General features: G+C 36.7%; 1 protein-coding gene across 2 annotated transcripts in view; it reads left to right on the forward strand.

Moving 5' to 3' along the window:
- PLOD2 (procollagen-lysine,2-oxoglutarate 5-dioxygenase 2) overlaps positions 1-16642 on the forward strand; it is a 52312-nt gene that overhangs the window by 17757 nt on the left and 17913 nt on the right. For both annotated transcript variants that reach the window (XM_032698127.1, XM_032698126.1), the window contains exons 4-9: positions 5052-5215; positions 6373-6485; positions 8413-8476; positions 9271-9368; positions 11127-11228; positions 15000-15125. In XM_032698127.1, the coding sequence (XP_032554018.1) occupies positions 5052-5215; positions 6373-6485; positions 8413-8476; positions 9271-9368; positions 11127-11228; positions 15000-15125 (667 nt within the window). The remainder of the gene's footprint in view (positions 1-5051; positions 5216-6372; positions 6486-8412; positions 8477-9270; positions 9369-11126; positions 11229-14999; positions 15126-16642) is intronic.

The following is a 16642-nucleotide window of genomic DNA, read 5'->3' on the forward strand; positions in this document are numbered from 1 at the left end:
TCTGCTTTTTTCTTCTCCTCCTCCTCTTATTTTGCTTCCGTGACAACAACATGATCACAGTAACCAAGAATACAACTTAGAGCAACTACCAAGCTCTTCCACACTAAAGTTAACCAGAGCAGGGTCACAGCTTTAATCTCTGCAAGGAAGGCATAAGACCGAGCCTCGAATCAGGGACAAGAAGCCCTGATTGCAGACAGGCAGCCTTGGAGAGTGCAGACTTGCAGAGATGCATGCATGGATTCACACTGCTGGTACCAAGTAATTGGAATGTCTGCTCTGGAACTGTCTTTCAGCTTTTAACTTGTTCTATTTATTTATTTATTGAAATTTGACAGCAGAAGAATTTTAGGGACACTTTTTTGAGATAGAGTTTTGATAGGATTTGTACAGCAGACATCACAAGACAGGAAGAGATTGGACAGCAGCATTTTATGGAAAGTTAATTTGTTGTTTTGCTGAAGTTATCACTTCAGGAAAGTTGGAGTAGCCTATGAAACTGGTAGCAAATTCAAAGATGTTACTCAGTTTTTTGTTCTAATTTTACCCCTTGTGATGAGTTGAAGATAGACCTAGAAAGCCAAAAATCTAAATCATCTTCAGCAATTTATAAAAAAGCATTATAAGGGACACTTATGCTTAAGATTTTCTTTGTATGCCTAGTTGACTGTAAAGGTAACATAGTTTGGAGGTAGACATTCAAGTTTTGAATGTTTTTTGTTATTGACTTGATCAATTTTGCATTTGCTAAGTGGAAAAAGGATCATTCTAAAAGTAAATATATTACACGTTAGTTCATAATGTTATCCTACTAACCATACAATAGCTGAAACTTTAAGAGATTAATTTGGAAGATTTTATTTTTTACTAAAGCTCAGATGAATCAAACGTTTCCAAATGTTTTCAACTTATATTGAATTTCTTTGTTTTCAAATTTATTATCCTGATTCATCACTATTTTCTTCTTATATAGTAAAATATGCAAATTTGTTATCAGATTGCTATCAGGGTATAGCTCAAATTCCTCTCCAACATAATTTATTCTCTTGAGGGGCAGGCTGTCTGCTGGCGTGGAGGAGAGAGTGTCAAAGTGCAGAGGCAATAATCTTTTTTGCCATGAAAAATCACAGGATTTAAGGCCTCTCAAGTTCTCAAGGTCCATAATCCCAAGTACATATTTATTTAAAACTGGTGGAACTGTTTCCAGATAGGAGAAAAAAATAGTTTGCTGATTCTAGCATTATATTTTAATTCTAATGAGCTTTTTCATTTCCAAAAATCCCGGCTTGCAATTTAAGTGTTGATCAATATAACAGTAAGTTTGGAAAAGACAAGTGTCATGAACTTCCTTTCTTCTTCAAGTGTTTCTTATTATATTCATTGTGAAGCATTTGGAATATTAATCTTGGGGGTGGGGAAAGGAAATGTCTGGTTTGCTTATTGTAACTAGGCAAAAAATTTCTAGAGAACTGTTTAATAAACTTAGTTTCTTGGGTTTTTTATTTTTGAGCAGTTTTTTTAATAACTCAGAATGCTGGAAATAGTTTGAGCTTCTTTTGTGGACAATTCATGTCTAGGTGTAGATAGAAAAATGTCTGCAGAGGGAACCTCATTTAAATGAGGCTTTTTTTTCGCTTGAGCTAACTACTGGTTTATTTTGGACCATTTGAGATTGAACTGGCTAATGGCCAGTATAGACTGGATAAATTGGTTGATGCTGTGACTGTTCATCCAGAATTCCCACAGCCATCTCTTTGTATCATGGAAGAGTTTTGAAGCCTCTCAGTTTGTTGTTTGTTTTGTTGTTTTGTTTTGTGGGGTTTTTTTTCCTAACATTTGTTAAAATGTTAAATTTTAACAGTTTAAGGGATAAACATATCCCAAAATGTTTAAGGTGTGATCCTGGTGGGGATACTGTGTAAATGACAAAATAGCTGTGTGGCTGCACAATGCAGCTAAGATAGATGAGATAGGGGACCTGAATTGCTAGTCACTAGTGGGCCCTCTCTCATTTGTATTTTGAGCTCTTAACCTGCAGCTCCAATAGTAACAAATTCTCATTGTTATAAAAGTTGTGGATGCAAAAATTGCATGGTCAGTTTTAGAGGACCCGAGTCACTGTTGCTGGGTGCACAGCCAGGATGCTTTGCTCCTGCAAAAGAGGAGGAGACATGGGTAGATTCCAGTCCCAAGCAACTGCCATCTGGGAGCTTCAGGAAACGGGATTGGGTTGTGGAAACTTTTTGTGTTCTTTTTTTCCCCTTGCTTTCTACTTAATCAGAAGGAATTATGAAGAATAAATTAGAGTATCTGAGCTTTTCCTGCTTGCCAAGGAAGCCTGTTTTTTCCTGGATATATCCACACTCTTCCCTGTCAAATTTTGAAGCCCTGTTTAAAGCAAGCCATGTGCATCGCCCTTAATAAAAGCATAAACTGTAAAGAATAGTCCTGGGACCTGTTTTATGGTGGTCTTAGTGGTGTAGACCTGAGGTGAATCTTCCCTTACAGTAGGAGTTGAGTGCTGGATAGGCCAAATGTAATCTGACATAACAGGTAAACAAGGAAAATGATGCATTTGTAGGTTTTCATTTGACTCCGGGAGTTTCCCTGTTGCCTGGAGAGAAAAGTGGGAGCCTCAAAAAGCAGCTGATGAGGACACTGGCAGCAAGGGGCAGAAGGCTGGTGGAGGTCCTGCCCAGGAAGACATGTGGTGGCAGTAAATCACCTCTTGATAAAACAGGGTGCCTTGGACATTAATGGAAAATGTAGGTTCATGCTGGATTAATACTCCTGCATAATATCCATTGCAGTTTAGCAACTCAATACTGTGCTTTGGATTATAAACTGTACTGTATTAAGTAGCATATCCCTTTCACAAACAGAGCCTGTGGCTGGCCCAGCATGTTGCTCAACTTTGGCTTTCTTTTACAGAATGACAGTCCTAGGAAGCAATGTTCCAGGGCTGTTTGGTTCCTTCCTGCAGCTGTAAGTCATAGCAGCAGCAGCACTAACCTGATCAAAGAGGAGAAGCACAGCCTGCCATAAGCTATTAAGTTGAAGCCTCAGACAAATCTCTTTTTGTCTGCCTTCAACTTGTCTCCTGTTTCTTGCATGTTCTACAGGCTCATTCTGGCATTCAGTCGGGCTACAGAAATCGAATGGAAAAGAGAGTGAAGTGTATTCCTGTATATTTGGGCAGAAACAGGCATTTTTTGCAAAACTGGGGAAGCTCCAAAATGTACACTATTTCTTTCCAGCATTCTTCTGCCAAAGTTACAGAAAAACATAACAGTGAGAGTTTTCAGAAACCCACTTACTTATATAGACTACATAACACACTTCCTCTCCAGGGTTCATACTTTGCTTTGCGGTGAAAATCTTTTGCATTTGTAAGCCAGCTGTTGTTACTTCTCTTAGGCCAATTTCATGAAATCCTCTTTGAATTAAAGACATCTCGAATAATTTCAGAACTATAATAAAGGAGTACTATAAGTCAGTAATGGTTGATCTGTTGGCACTATTGCTGTGTAATAATACATTGCAATGCAGAAAGTTCTGTGCACTGCAAGCTGAAAGCTACTGCAGCTAAAAGACTTTGCAAGAAAAACGTCTTGGTCAAGGTTAGACCTTGATTTTTGGCAGCTGTACCATTCCTTTGCCCATTATCAGGGCTGATGACTTTCAGTTACTAAGGTACATGTGTGGAATAAGAATATACCTGTATTCAGATGAGGAAACCTTGAGGCTGAGATGCTGCCATTAAATTAAACTATTGTGCTGCTTCAGCCAGAGACTAATCTGTGACGTGATTCCAATTTTACTGTGTCATTCTTCATGCTGTGTAAAGTGATCCTTGAACTGGGAGGCACTGGCACAGGTTACCCAGGGAAAGTGTGGATACTCCATCCCTGGGTCCTCTAAAACTGACCATCCCTGTTCTAGGCCAGGTTGGATGGGCCTTTGAACAAAGTGGGCTAGTGTGCGGATTCCCTGCCTGTGGGGGGGGGAAATTGGAAATAAATGATCTTTAAGGTCTCTTATGACCCAAACCATTCTATGAATGATGCTTTTATATGTGGATCTCAAGTACAAAATACTGTGAATATTTTAATACTTTATATGTATTTTGTGGTTTTGGTTTGGTTTCTGTGTGTGGTTTTGTTTGTTTGGTTTGGTTGGCTGTGCTCCACGCCTCCCCTCTGAGGCATTGGTTTAGATATGGTTCAACAACAAGAAACCACTAAGCTCGTGATACCACATTCTTACATGACCTTTGCCAACCTCATCCAGATTTCTTTCTGTTTTGGGGTAGTGTTGACCTTTGGCTGTGGGTAACTTCCAAAGATGAGCCTTCCACTTTTTTAGCTCTTTGTCCTCAATAGGAATTGAGACTCAAATGTGATCAACACGTAAAGGCAGGTGAAGTTTTTCATAAATACATGTTGTGACATTTAGAGCCTTTTAAGGTCTTCAGCACATTAAAGGGGCTTAGGGAGAAATGTGTGTATTGTTAGGATGCAACACAGTTTATGTGCAACTAGACTTTATTGAGTTCTAAATACAATACATTCTTAATAATACTTTTCTGAAGAGTCAGGGCTATTGTGTTTTGGAACAAGATCATCTAGAGTTTCCCAGTGAAAGTCACCTAAATCATCTTTCAGTCCTACTTTCATCTGTTTTGACTTTTTTTGATTGCTGTTCTTAAAAACATAAACAGTTTTCTAAAGGGAATTTTTTTTTCTCAAAATACCTGAAATAGGCAAATCGATTTCAGGCAGACGAAACCTCAAGGAAAAACAATGTCTAAAATGTGGGTGATTAAAAAGCAGAAGGGGAAATTGTATTAGATAAATAGTGTTGATTGAAATTTTTCTCCTAGAAGGGTATAAAATTTTTTACATGGTGATAAAACATGATTTCACTGAGTCATTTTTCAGAATAAAAGGGCTGTTTGATTTTTAAAATTTGAATAGTCCAATGATTTTTTTTTTAACATAGAAGCATTAAAATTAAACTAATCTAATGGATGTATTTTCTTTACTTTTCAGCTATGATGTTATCTTTGCAGGGGGCCCTGAAGAGCTCCTAAAGAAATTTCAGGAAGCTAATCATAAAGTGGTGTTTGCAGCAGATGGACTAATTTGGCCAGATAAAAGGCTAGCTGACAAGTATCCTGTTGTCCGGAGTGGAAAACGATTCCTGAACTCAGGAGGCAAGTGTGATCCTCTTGTGAACCCATTAAACCCTTGGACTTCAACATGACTCATCTCTGTTATCTGTTTTATGTATTTGTATGTGGAACTGTTCCTGAATTCCCCAAGTATAATATTGAGGACTGAGTTTGCTGTCCTATTCTTCCCCTCTCCTTCCCACTTCAATAGCTGCTCTTCTGTGCTCAAGCATAGTTTTCATTTGAATTTGCATGGTTTCCTTGGCAGTAACTTCTAAAAAGCAGGTAAATAAAATGACAGCTTAGCAAGCAACTGTGCATTGCAAGGAAATGTTGCACAGGGATGACCCAATTGCTTCAGAAACAATGTAGTGTTCAAGCCCAGTCAAAGCATCACATGATATTATTTATAGGTGCAGTTTAGCTGGGTCAGAATTTTCTGACTTGGCTACCTTGTTCTTGTTCTCTGCATCCAGGGGAGATGAGCTGGTAGCTCTGCCCAGCCTGTCAGCATGGCTGACATGGCTCATTCCAAATGGAGTGGGAGTTACTCCTGTTAAACTCAATGATGGGTTAATTCTGGAATCCTCATTTAAATGCCAGTTTTGGTAATAATTTTGCAGTTGATTAATACATACACTGACACTGATACTCTGTAACTGCTGCAGAGCACAGAACGTCACTTCTAAGTACATGGAGTTGGGCAGTGTGCGGGTCTGGGAGTGTCCCTGTTTCTTTACCTCCTCCTTTACCTCACCTATCTGCACTATCTTTTTTTTGTTTTGGCTTAAAAATAATGTATATTGGTTTTGAGTTGAATTCTTTTTATATTTCTGACAGTATTACAATCAGGCATCTCTGCCAATAAGAAGTGACTAATGAATATTGAACTTTTTCCACAGATGGGCTTCTTGGGAAAAGTGGTACTCTGATCTCTTTGGTGTTCTCAGGACCATCCTAAACAGATGTTTTAATTTTTCCCTTAAAATGCTATTAGTATAAAAGTAACCATTAATTATGAACTCTTTGAAACAGAACTGTTACATATCACAGGAAGAAAACTGCATTCTGAGCCAAGTTGTATGAATTTCATACTTTTCCTTTGCTGGCACCAGTCAGAATGAAGTCCCTGACTGGTGGACAGCATTGGCAGGGTAGTGCTTTTTATGGAAATAACTTCTGTGGGTGTGATTTTGCAGGATTTATTGGTTATGCTCCATATATAAATCGTATTGTGCAGCAATGGAATCTGCAGGATAATGATGATGACCAGCTGTTTTACACCAAAATCTATGTTGACCCGTTGGCAAGGGTAGGTAGTGAATGGCTTTCTCATTTCTTTCTGCTTGAAATAACATGCTACTCCTCTTAAAACACCAGGAGATAAAAAGAAAAGGAATACTGTCTCTTTGTTCTGGAGTGCCATATTGACAGTTGTGTTTGCTCTCCTGAGGTTCCTACTGCAAGAATGATGAACAGGCTTCCAAAGGGTCATGACTTGATATATTATTTCAGGCTGTCTTCAGATCCAGTCAGGTTGAGCTTCACTGTTAGAAATAATAGCTCTGAGGTATATGATCAGACACATTCATCTCAATGAGGGTCCCATGTACTTGGCAGTTTGATGGCCAGAGAATGTGGCATTTTTCCAGGGTGTCACTGAACTACTTGCTGATCCAGTGTTTTATACTTTGACTTGCTGCCATTTCAGATCCTGCCTTTAGCTTTTTGTGCAAATATGTTCAATAAAGCTGCATCGTAAATTTTTGGTGAAGACCTCTCTGTGCCCTAGCTTAACAAAGTTCTCTGCTGAGTAGAAGCATTAAAGCATGATAGATGTCAGAGGCATGTCCCTGGTGCTGGAAAAAGAGAGCTAAGGAAAGTTAACAGTGTATTGATGCAAAAAGACTTTTAGAAGCTGATAAAACAAACTTTGAAAATGATTTTGATAATTTGTATGCTTAAGGCAGATGCAAAGTTTTTGAAATATATACATGTTTTTCCTGGCATAACTCAATGGAAAATCATGTCTATTTGGATGCAGGTTCAGAAATAGAATAGAATATTTCTGTTAGAAGGGACCTACAGTGATCATCTAGTCCTACAGGACTGACCAAAAGCTAAAGCATGTTGTTAAAGTCATTGTCAAACTGCCTCTTAAACACTTGACAGGCTGGGGGCATTGACAACCTCTCTAGAGAGCCTGATCCAAGGTTTTACCACCCTCTTCATAAAGAAATGCATCCTGATGTCCAGTCTGAAGCTCCTCCGGTGCAGCTTTGAACCACTCCCAGCAGCTCAGCACCTCCCTCTCCCCTTCCCCTCCTCAGGAAGCTGTAGAGAGCAAGGGGCTGAGGGGCCACCTCCTCCAAACTAGACAAACCTGGAGTCCTCAGCAGCTCTTCATAGCATGTTCCTTCCAGCCTTTAATGTTTGAATTGATTTCATGGAAGTGAAGTCAGATGCCAGGTATGCAATTGAAAAGACACGGTGTAGAGACATTAAAGCTGACTCTGCACCAAAGTCAGAAGTAATATAATTAACTGTCTAAACAGATTGTCTTCCAGACAAGAAATGTGTATCTCTGTGCAAGGCATTACTGCACCATGATTCAAAACACCTCCATGGTGCTTACTATGCATTGCTGCTGCTGCTTTATATGATAATGCCCAATGCTGTAGAATACGTGAGAAAATTTTGGAAGACCAAAACAAAGTGTGCTGTCTGTAAAAGGGTTTTTAACTGTGTTTTGAAGGTTATCTACTTTGATCAACTTCCTAAAAATGGTAAAACATGGTACTCAAAGTAAGAATTGAGGTAGGATTAATAATACAACATTAGAAACATGTTTTAAAACCGCTAGTGTTTTCTATTCTGACGTGATACTTAAAATTGACTTTTGTATTTTTGAAACTGTGAAACACAGTATGTTTTGTTGCTTGGCCAAGGCTTGCTAATTTTCTTGAGACACAAATTTTCTTTGGCTTATACTGCTAAATTGCTGTTTCTTTGGAGAGTTATGACCTTTATCCTTCAACTTTAAATATTTGGCATATATAAAACTGCACAATTCTAGAATTCAAAAAAAGTAACAATATAAAATCAAGAATTGTATTTAAGAGCTGAACATGTAGTGTAGTTTTGCCTGATTACTTGCTGCCACTGTGGTATAATTGCAACATTACTGTAAAAATATTGGCTTTTAGAATGCCTCAACATCTTTGGTACTTTTATTTCAGGAACGCATTAACATTACTTTGGACCACAAATGTACAATTTTCCAGACCCTAAATGGAGCTGTTGGTAAGTGTATGATTTGCACATTGTGTGTTTTATTAACTGTTATTAACACTTTCTTTGCTTAACAATGAATGTAGTTACCTAAACATATGCTTCTTTTAAAGAAATATTTGGATGGATAGACCTGATTAACAGATTAGTTACAGGTCTTTTCAGTTGAATATTAATTAATTAATTGATTTCTCATATTGATAAAATATTTGATTTAAAATAGAAAAATAGTTTTTTAATAAATTAAGTTAACAGTAAATACGGAGTTAAGAAAAATTTTCATAAACTTCCACAAACTTAATTACAGGAGTAAGATAGGTAATTAAAATTGTATTTTAGATGTTCTCAAACAAATGGCTATACATAATGAAATGCAATGTGGAATAATGTAGAATTTCCTTTACTCAAATGTCATGAATTTAAATAGAAAAATGCATCTGTGCAAACTTCTTTTCTTACATTTAACCTCCAATTATGGAACAACTTTTTGTAATCAGATCACATCTGAAACAACTATGATTTCTCTATAAATAGCTTTTGCACTAAATTAGCATTATTTTTTAAGCAGATTTTATTCCAATACTGAAGGCTGCTGATGACAAACTCTGAGGTTTTATGTCACCTTATTTAGCATAAAGAGCTTAGAATTCAAGATCTAATTAAAAAAAAAATGAACAAAACCTTCCAAATAAGTAACACTGACAATGATAGCAACAGCAAGGTATATTGTATCAGCAACGACTCAAAGAACTCTGAAATTTTAGCTTTTATTTATGAACTTATTACTGTATGGCTTTGATTTACAGATGAAGTCCTTTTGAAATTTGAAGAAGGAAAAGTAAGAGCAAGGAATTCAGTGTATGACACACTACCAGTCACCATTCATGGAAATGGTCCAACTAAAGTGAGTGGTAGTTTGTTTTTATTTTCTTGCAAAACCACAATTCTAATATAAGTAAAAAAAACCCAAACAGTGGTAGAAGTGTCTGAAGCTGTCATAGCAACCACCACTACACATTTCCATTTAATATTAGGAATTGCAAGGATAAAACCCCTATTCTAATAGCTCTCTCAATCATGTTATTCTGCTGTCACTGTAACTTGATATCACTGCTGAAACAACTTGTTCTGCTCCCAAATTCATTGTAGCATGGGATATTAGGAGAAAGTAAGCTTATGTTAATTTGTTCACTAGCACAAAACAGTTCTTGAAGCTAGAGATGAATGTCTATCTGGTTATTAAATTGTGATCAGAAGAAGAGGTTTTCAGGGGGAAGGTAAGCTAACCAAGACTGACAGTCTGGGATACAAAGCAGTAACACATCCATTCCTACCAGAGACCTGGGTGTGTATATACATATATAAAAACACGTATCGAATACAGGCAAAAAAAAAATTCTCTATGTGTGTGCGTGGCTTTTTTGTCTTCAGTGTCACTGATCACTGCCTGCGGTGTGCCCATGGCTCATGAGCTTTGGGTTCATGGTAGAGCACTCTCTGCCCTGTGAAAGAGCTGTTGTGACAGATTCTGTGCATGTGTGAGATTCATTGGTCCAGAGAACCTTGCACAGTTTCTCTGAGAGAAATGACTATGTTTGGTAATATGGCAGTTGCATTTTTTTGCTCTGTGTCAAAGAAGTGTAAGGGTGCATCATTTATAGGAGCATCTGGTGGCTGAAGGATTGGGCATGGCTACTTTCTGAGTTCTTCTGAATAATTGTTCCTTACTATAGCTAGCTCCTTGTTTTCAGAAAAATGGCTTTCAGGAGAATTAGGTTTGAAACTCATTAATATCCCAGAGATGGCTGCTGCTTAGTTTTTGCACTGCTTTTCATTTTTGGAATTAGTGAATATAATGATACCGTGATCTGTTCGGCTTATAATTACTCACTAGTAGTGAAATATTTGACCAATTTCTTCCATATTGCTACAGTTATTTTTGCCTCAATTAAATCCTGAAGTTATCTGTCATCACTGGCTTTACTGACACATTGCCAGAGAAAAGTTCTGTATTTTACAGTAGGGCACACAGTTTAGGATGGAACTTCTTATACCAATCCATGAGTTATGTTACATTCAACAAAACTCAATCTCTGCATGTAGTGATGTGGTTTTAAAAACAAAGAGGAAACTCTTACTATGTATCACTTTGTCAATGTGGTTAGATTCTTCTCTTTTAAACTTAGAATTTAATTAAGAGGACAATAGTATACTAGGATTGGAAAAATTTTTAATTAGTTAGTAAAGAAACTAGCATGAAAGTAATTCCCAGAATTTATTCCAAACAAAGTTTTTTGTTTAGAAGATACTTCTGTTTCATATTTAATCTCTCCAATTTGCAGGTTAGTAAATAGCATTGGTTAGAGAAACTTTTTGAAATGGATACCAAATTATCCTCACCTTCTGACATGAAATATTTTTTTTTATCTCAAGTGCAATGTCATTGCTATGAAGTACTCATTTTCATAGACTTTATGGTACATATATAATCTGTTTTGTAAATAAAAAGAATAAGAAAAAGTTTTTACCGTCTGTTTTTGTTTGTTTCTTGTCAGTTGCCTTTAGTTACAAGAGATTAAAGAATAAGCCTGAATTGTTTAAAGGTACAGATCACCATTTGCATACATGTTTCATTAATCTGAATTGTTCATTTATTTACCAGATTCACTTGAATTATTTGGGAAACTATATTCCTAATGCTTGGACACGGGAAACTGGTTGCAGTGTTTGTGATTTAGACTTGTTAGACCTGTCAACATTAACGGTAAGAAAACTCATATCCAGAACAAACCCCTTTTGAATACAGTTGAGAGGTGTATAGTGATTTCTGAGGCGAAGTGGCTTTGTTATGCAGTATCATCTTTCTTAGACACATCAGGACTTTTTTTCTGGTACATGAAACTGTAAAGGTGAAATTCTAATTCACTGGAATAATCAGTGGCTTTAATATAGGCTTCCTCAATATTACTGAAAATGATCCCATCTGCAAAAGCCTTTCCAGATCTTTACCTCTGTTACTGAGGGTGAATTAATAATTTTTGAATCATACAACGTACAAGTGAATAATTAGAATTTTGGGGGAAGTAGAAAAACTCTTTAGATATTTCAGATTTTTAGCAGCAGACCTACAACATACTAAGTATGCATCAATTCAACAATTTCTATTACAAGTAGTGTTTAATAGTTAACTGATATGGTTACAAGTCCTATTTTCTGAGATAAACAGTCAAAACTGCTTTACCTTGTAAAGGACAATACAGATATCTGTATTGTATATGTAAATGTGTTTCTGTAGAAAAAGTATGATGTGATTGAGACTGGATTTCAGTACAGAATTCTTGTAGAAAAAACATACACATGACCTGTGTGTATATCCAGTATTTGGCAATTTTGGCTCTTTGGCTCCAAGCATGATGTCTTCAGTGTCTTTATGAATATTGCAGCTTGTACTCAGTAAATTTTAGGCAGAGTAAAGACTAAGATCTACCATGTGGAATTGTGAGGCTTATACTTAAAAAGAAATTCTGATTTTTCTTAACAGGCTGTTTCCAGCAACTGTTTTGTTTCTGTTCTGTACTGAAGTTTTGAATGAGAACACGTCTTAGAAGGTGGTGTTGAGGATAGCATGAAAGAAGTAGTGGCTTGTTATCTTTATAGTGAAGGGAAAAAGTGAGAGAATTTCTGGGCAATAAGTAGCTAATGGACTGGGATATAAATTTAAAAAGTCATTACTGGGATTGTAATAACTTTCAGATATTTTTAATATTTTTTAATTTTATTTTTGTTTTTAAGAGACAACATTTGAATGGTGATTTAATGAAACAGTGTTGGCACTCGCATCATAAAGTTTACCTGCAGAAAACAAATTGTCTAAGTTTTTTCTAATGGTACTGGTAATTAAAACATGGTTGAGGGAGCAGTTAAATCTTAAAGCCAGTGATGGGGAGTAGCTTGCAATGATTTACTGGACAGTTTCCTATGGTTTATGTACATCTGCTTGGAATGTGTATTCCTTGCATTCTTTGGGCTTCATACCTCGCTTACTCTGCCAGTAGAAATAACAAGGCTTTTCTTGGCCTCAGTGGAAGTGTTTACTTCAGGCATTTCGAAGTACAAGCAGTATTTCATTTTCTGAACGTGCTTTCTGTTCAGGCCTGTCTGGTTGCTACTTGACAAGAAATCCTCAGTGAAAAGAGCAGTACTACTCTGATAATTTTTGCCATATTGTTTTATTTAACTTTCTGCATTTGTACACTCATATCTTCTGAGGATTTTGCTTGGTTTTTTGAGTTTTGTTCAAAGGAGCTGAGAGGTTCACGTGCTTAGTCTTTTGCTCAGTCCTTGCGCCCTTCACAGAAACAGGATCTCCTGGGCAGTGATCATGGCTGAGGTATGGAAACACTCAGTAGCTGCTTTCATCTGGTAATGTCAGCAGCCTGTGCCACCCTCAAATTAGTTATCTCTTCAGATAAAAGCAAGGTAATGGAAAATAAGTTGAAGAATGCACCTGGACAAAAATGTAAATTCTTGCCACTTTTCTTAAGTTGTTGGGTTTTTTCTTTTTTTTTTTTTTCCAAAACCTAAACTAAACTGGACAACAAACTTAATTGCCCTAGAACTGCTTCTTAAGTCCTAAAGCTTGCTACTGCTATGAAGACTTCCCAGTGCATCTGGAAAGGATGACCTCACTCATCCTCTCACTTCACTGGGAACTCCTGTGTCAGGAGATCTGGGACTTTGCTCTGTGTAGTTGTACTGAGACACTGTTCTGTATTTCTTCCAAAAATTGTCACATGCTCAACTACTGCTTGTGAAAAAGTAAAAATATATGACCTCAGAGAAAACGTAACATCCTGGTGCAGACTGTGTGTTTCCAATGTGTTTTTGCTTAGGCACAACAGGGAAGAACCAAAACCTCTGACTTAATATACTCAAAATACTTGTTGTAATGTAGATTCAGATTATGCATGACAACTCTGTGGTAAAGGAAGGTCTACATTGATGAACTCTACTTTGAGAAGATGCAGTTTACAGAAATTTTTACTTTTAATTTTTTAAACACTATTTTGCTTTGGTCACAGATTTTAGTGCAGAGCCAAGTAGTTCACACTTCAGTGTACTGAAGCAGTGTCAATAATTCCTCACTCTCTGTATAATCTTTGCAGGTCAAGCCTGAACCTATTTCCCTTTGTCCTAGAGAATAAGGGGAGAATGACAAAATACAATTACTGCAGCAGTTCTAGCGTTGGCAGCACATGTGTGTGCTCAGCTTGGTCCGATGGCTTTCCTGGCCATCAGTGGTACCAGTTCCTGTGCCACCACTCTCAGGTGCCTTTTTCAAGACACATATGTCTTCATCAGTTATTTTGAAGATATTAGGATCTCCCTGTGAGTGCTTATTAGGTTTGCAGATGAAGTTGTGAATAGGAGGTAGTCAGGGTAAACACTGGTGCCTAATGTTTCCGATCTGGTGCCTGTGCCAGGGTGTTTCTGGATTTCCGATGTAGACAGTGACACTAAAATCTCAGCATGTGTTGATGGTTTATCCAGACACTCTTCAAGTGGGTGTTGGAAAGCTAAGGAAAGCTAACTGGCAGCCTTTTATACTCATATAAGGTTTCTCTCTGAGCCTTGTAGTGGATTAGACGTTTGTAAGAATTGTCTGGGTTTGAGATGGAAATAATTTTTGTTAAATCAGTGTATTTCTTTGTGTAGGAGTTGAGGCCTCTGAAGGTTAAATTTCTTTGTCTTGCATAATGTAATGCTATACTTTAGGAATACACAAAGCACAAAGGTGCTGTCAGTGTTTGTTTTAGTGGTTATGATCTCTATCAAGCACAGGAATTTCACGCCAGGAATTAATACCACTGTTCAAAAGATGTGAATTCACATTAAAATAAGGTGGATAAAAGTTCAATATCTTTGGATGTGAGGAGAGAATCTCTAATTAGTTTATCAAAGGTCTTCCTAAAATCAGTGGATGGGGAAGTAATGCAAAGCCCACTTGAAATGATCAGGGAGGAATAGTGCATATACATTTATAGAAGGGTACTGCAATTTTCATCTTAAAGTACAAATGACTAAAATATTTTGTGGTATTTATTCTTTAACTATTTTTAAAAAGCTAGTCTTCCTTATATTTTCTTGTAAATATAACTTATTTATGTATGTGTGTTATTTTCAAAAAAATGAGTTTACCATGCCATTCTAGGTATATTTCCTTAAATGCTTCTTTTAGTGTTTTATTATTGTTTTAAAGTAAGAATTTTAAAAACAATAATACATTATTTTCTGCTTCCAGTTTGTTATTGAATTCAAAGAATTTTCCAGCAATATTTAATCCATTATCTTTGCTTTTTTGTGAAGCCAGAGAAAATAAACAGGGTACATAGCACTTTTGAGCTGGTTGGTTTTGATTGCTTGAAAGCTGTGTGGACTAAATTTACTACAACGTGACATTAGTTGCTCTTTAATATAACTAATCTTAGTAAGGAGGCAAATCTTATTGGTTATGTCAAAATATCATTTTTTTTAGGAATATCCAAGAGTAAAAATTGGTGTTTTCATTGAACAACCAACTCCTTTCCTACCTAAATTTTTAGACAGACTGTTGACTCTGGACTACCCACAGGAGGCACTCAGTATCTTCGTTCATAATAATGTAAGTATGATGTTACTATTGTGCAAAACTTCAATTTTGGAAATTATGTGATGAATCAAAGTGTGTGAGGGAGTATATAGATTCTATATAGGAACACAGTTAAAATGCATAGGAAGAGATAATTTTTTAGTTTAGTATGCTGAACTGTGAAAAATGCACAAATTAAATGAAATTATGGCAGGGCTTACTGAAATCTATTTAAAGAAACTGCCTAGATTCTTTTAGTAATGAAAAAGAATGTATTTTGAAGTGTGTGCTTCTGGGGGAGGTACTGCTTGACATAAAACAAGAGAAGAGAGTAAAAATAGAATAGTTTCAGTTGGAAGGCACCTACAACGATCATCTGGGCCAACTGCCTGACCACTTCAGGACTGGCCAAATGTTATTAATAATTGTCATCTACCAATTGACATGGGTTTTTCTTTTCATCTTGATACTCCAATGCATTTGTGTTTCTCTTGGCATTCCTGCTGGGATCCACGGGAAAGACTGATGTGTTCAGATATAGTCTGATTGGTACTACCGAGAAGTTGCTTTTGAATACTTTTTGCTAATTACCTAATGATCTGGTGTTGCTGATCCTTCACTAGTACCTTCAGTCAAGTTTTGCTATTTTGAGCAGCCTGGTCTAATGGAAGGTGTGGGGTTGGAAGGAGATGATCCTTAAGGTCCTGTTCAACCCAAACCATTCTGTGATTTTAGTGAGCAAGGTGTCAAATGTGTCTGATTCGTTTGGAAGAAACTGGGCTGGAAGAGAAATGGGAGTAAAACTTAATTGTACCCTTTCTCACTGTGTGTACATTACTATTGATATGATAGCATGAAAGAGATAAGTAACAGAAGTAGAGCTTATCTTTAAAGCCTTCAATGTGCTTTCCTAAGGGGATGTTAAAGGTATAAATGTGATATGCACATAGGAATTGTAGGCTATTTTGTTACTTCAGCCAGAAGTCATATGGTATTTGAAATGAATATAAAGACTGAATAGCTTTTTATTATAGTGGGAGGAAAACCCTTACCCAATATTTTAATTATTCTAAAGTCAGGCTTAATAGGCAGAAGCTACTCTGAAGACACTGGTTTGGAAGTAGTGAATGCAGCTGAGCTCTCGTAAATAGAAGTAGGGTAAATAGAAATTAAAGAAACAATCAGTGTGACTATGTGACTGCATTTTAAAGAAACCATGACTGTACCTGCACACTTTGATACAGGTGGCAGCTCCTGCTCTAAAGCGATTTAGAGTGGCATGAAAAACTCCTGTGTGAGGTTGTAGGATGGGTTTTAAAGATTGTAACATAAATATCCTGAAAAATATTGCATAAACAATCTGTGAATCTTGCATCATTGTACAACTTTGATTAATATTGCTGATGTTCTGGGTTATTTTGCTAAAATTTTGGACAGAAGAGCTTTATTTTAAATGTTTGGCATCTGTTTCTTTAGGGAAGAATACAGTGTGTTCTTGGACACTTATGTTTATGATTTCATAGCAGTGTACTTTACATCTGCTATAAACA

This window comes from Chiroxiphia lanceolata, chromosome 10 (assembly GCF_009829145.1).
Source record: "Chiroxiphia lanceolata isolate bChiLan1 chromosome 10, bChiLan1.pri, whole genome shotgun sequence".
Classification (NCBI taxonomy): Eukaryota; Metazoa; Chordata; class Aves; order Passeriformes; family Pipridae; genus Chiroxiphia; species Chiroxiphia lanceolata.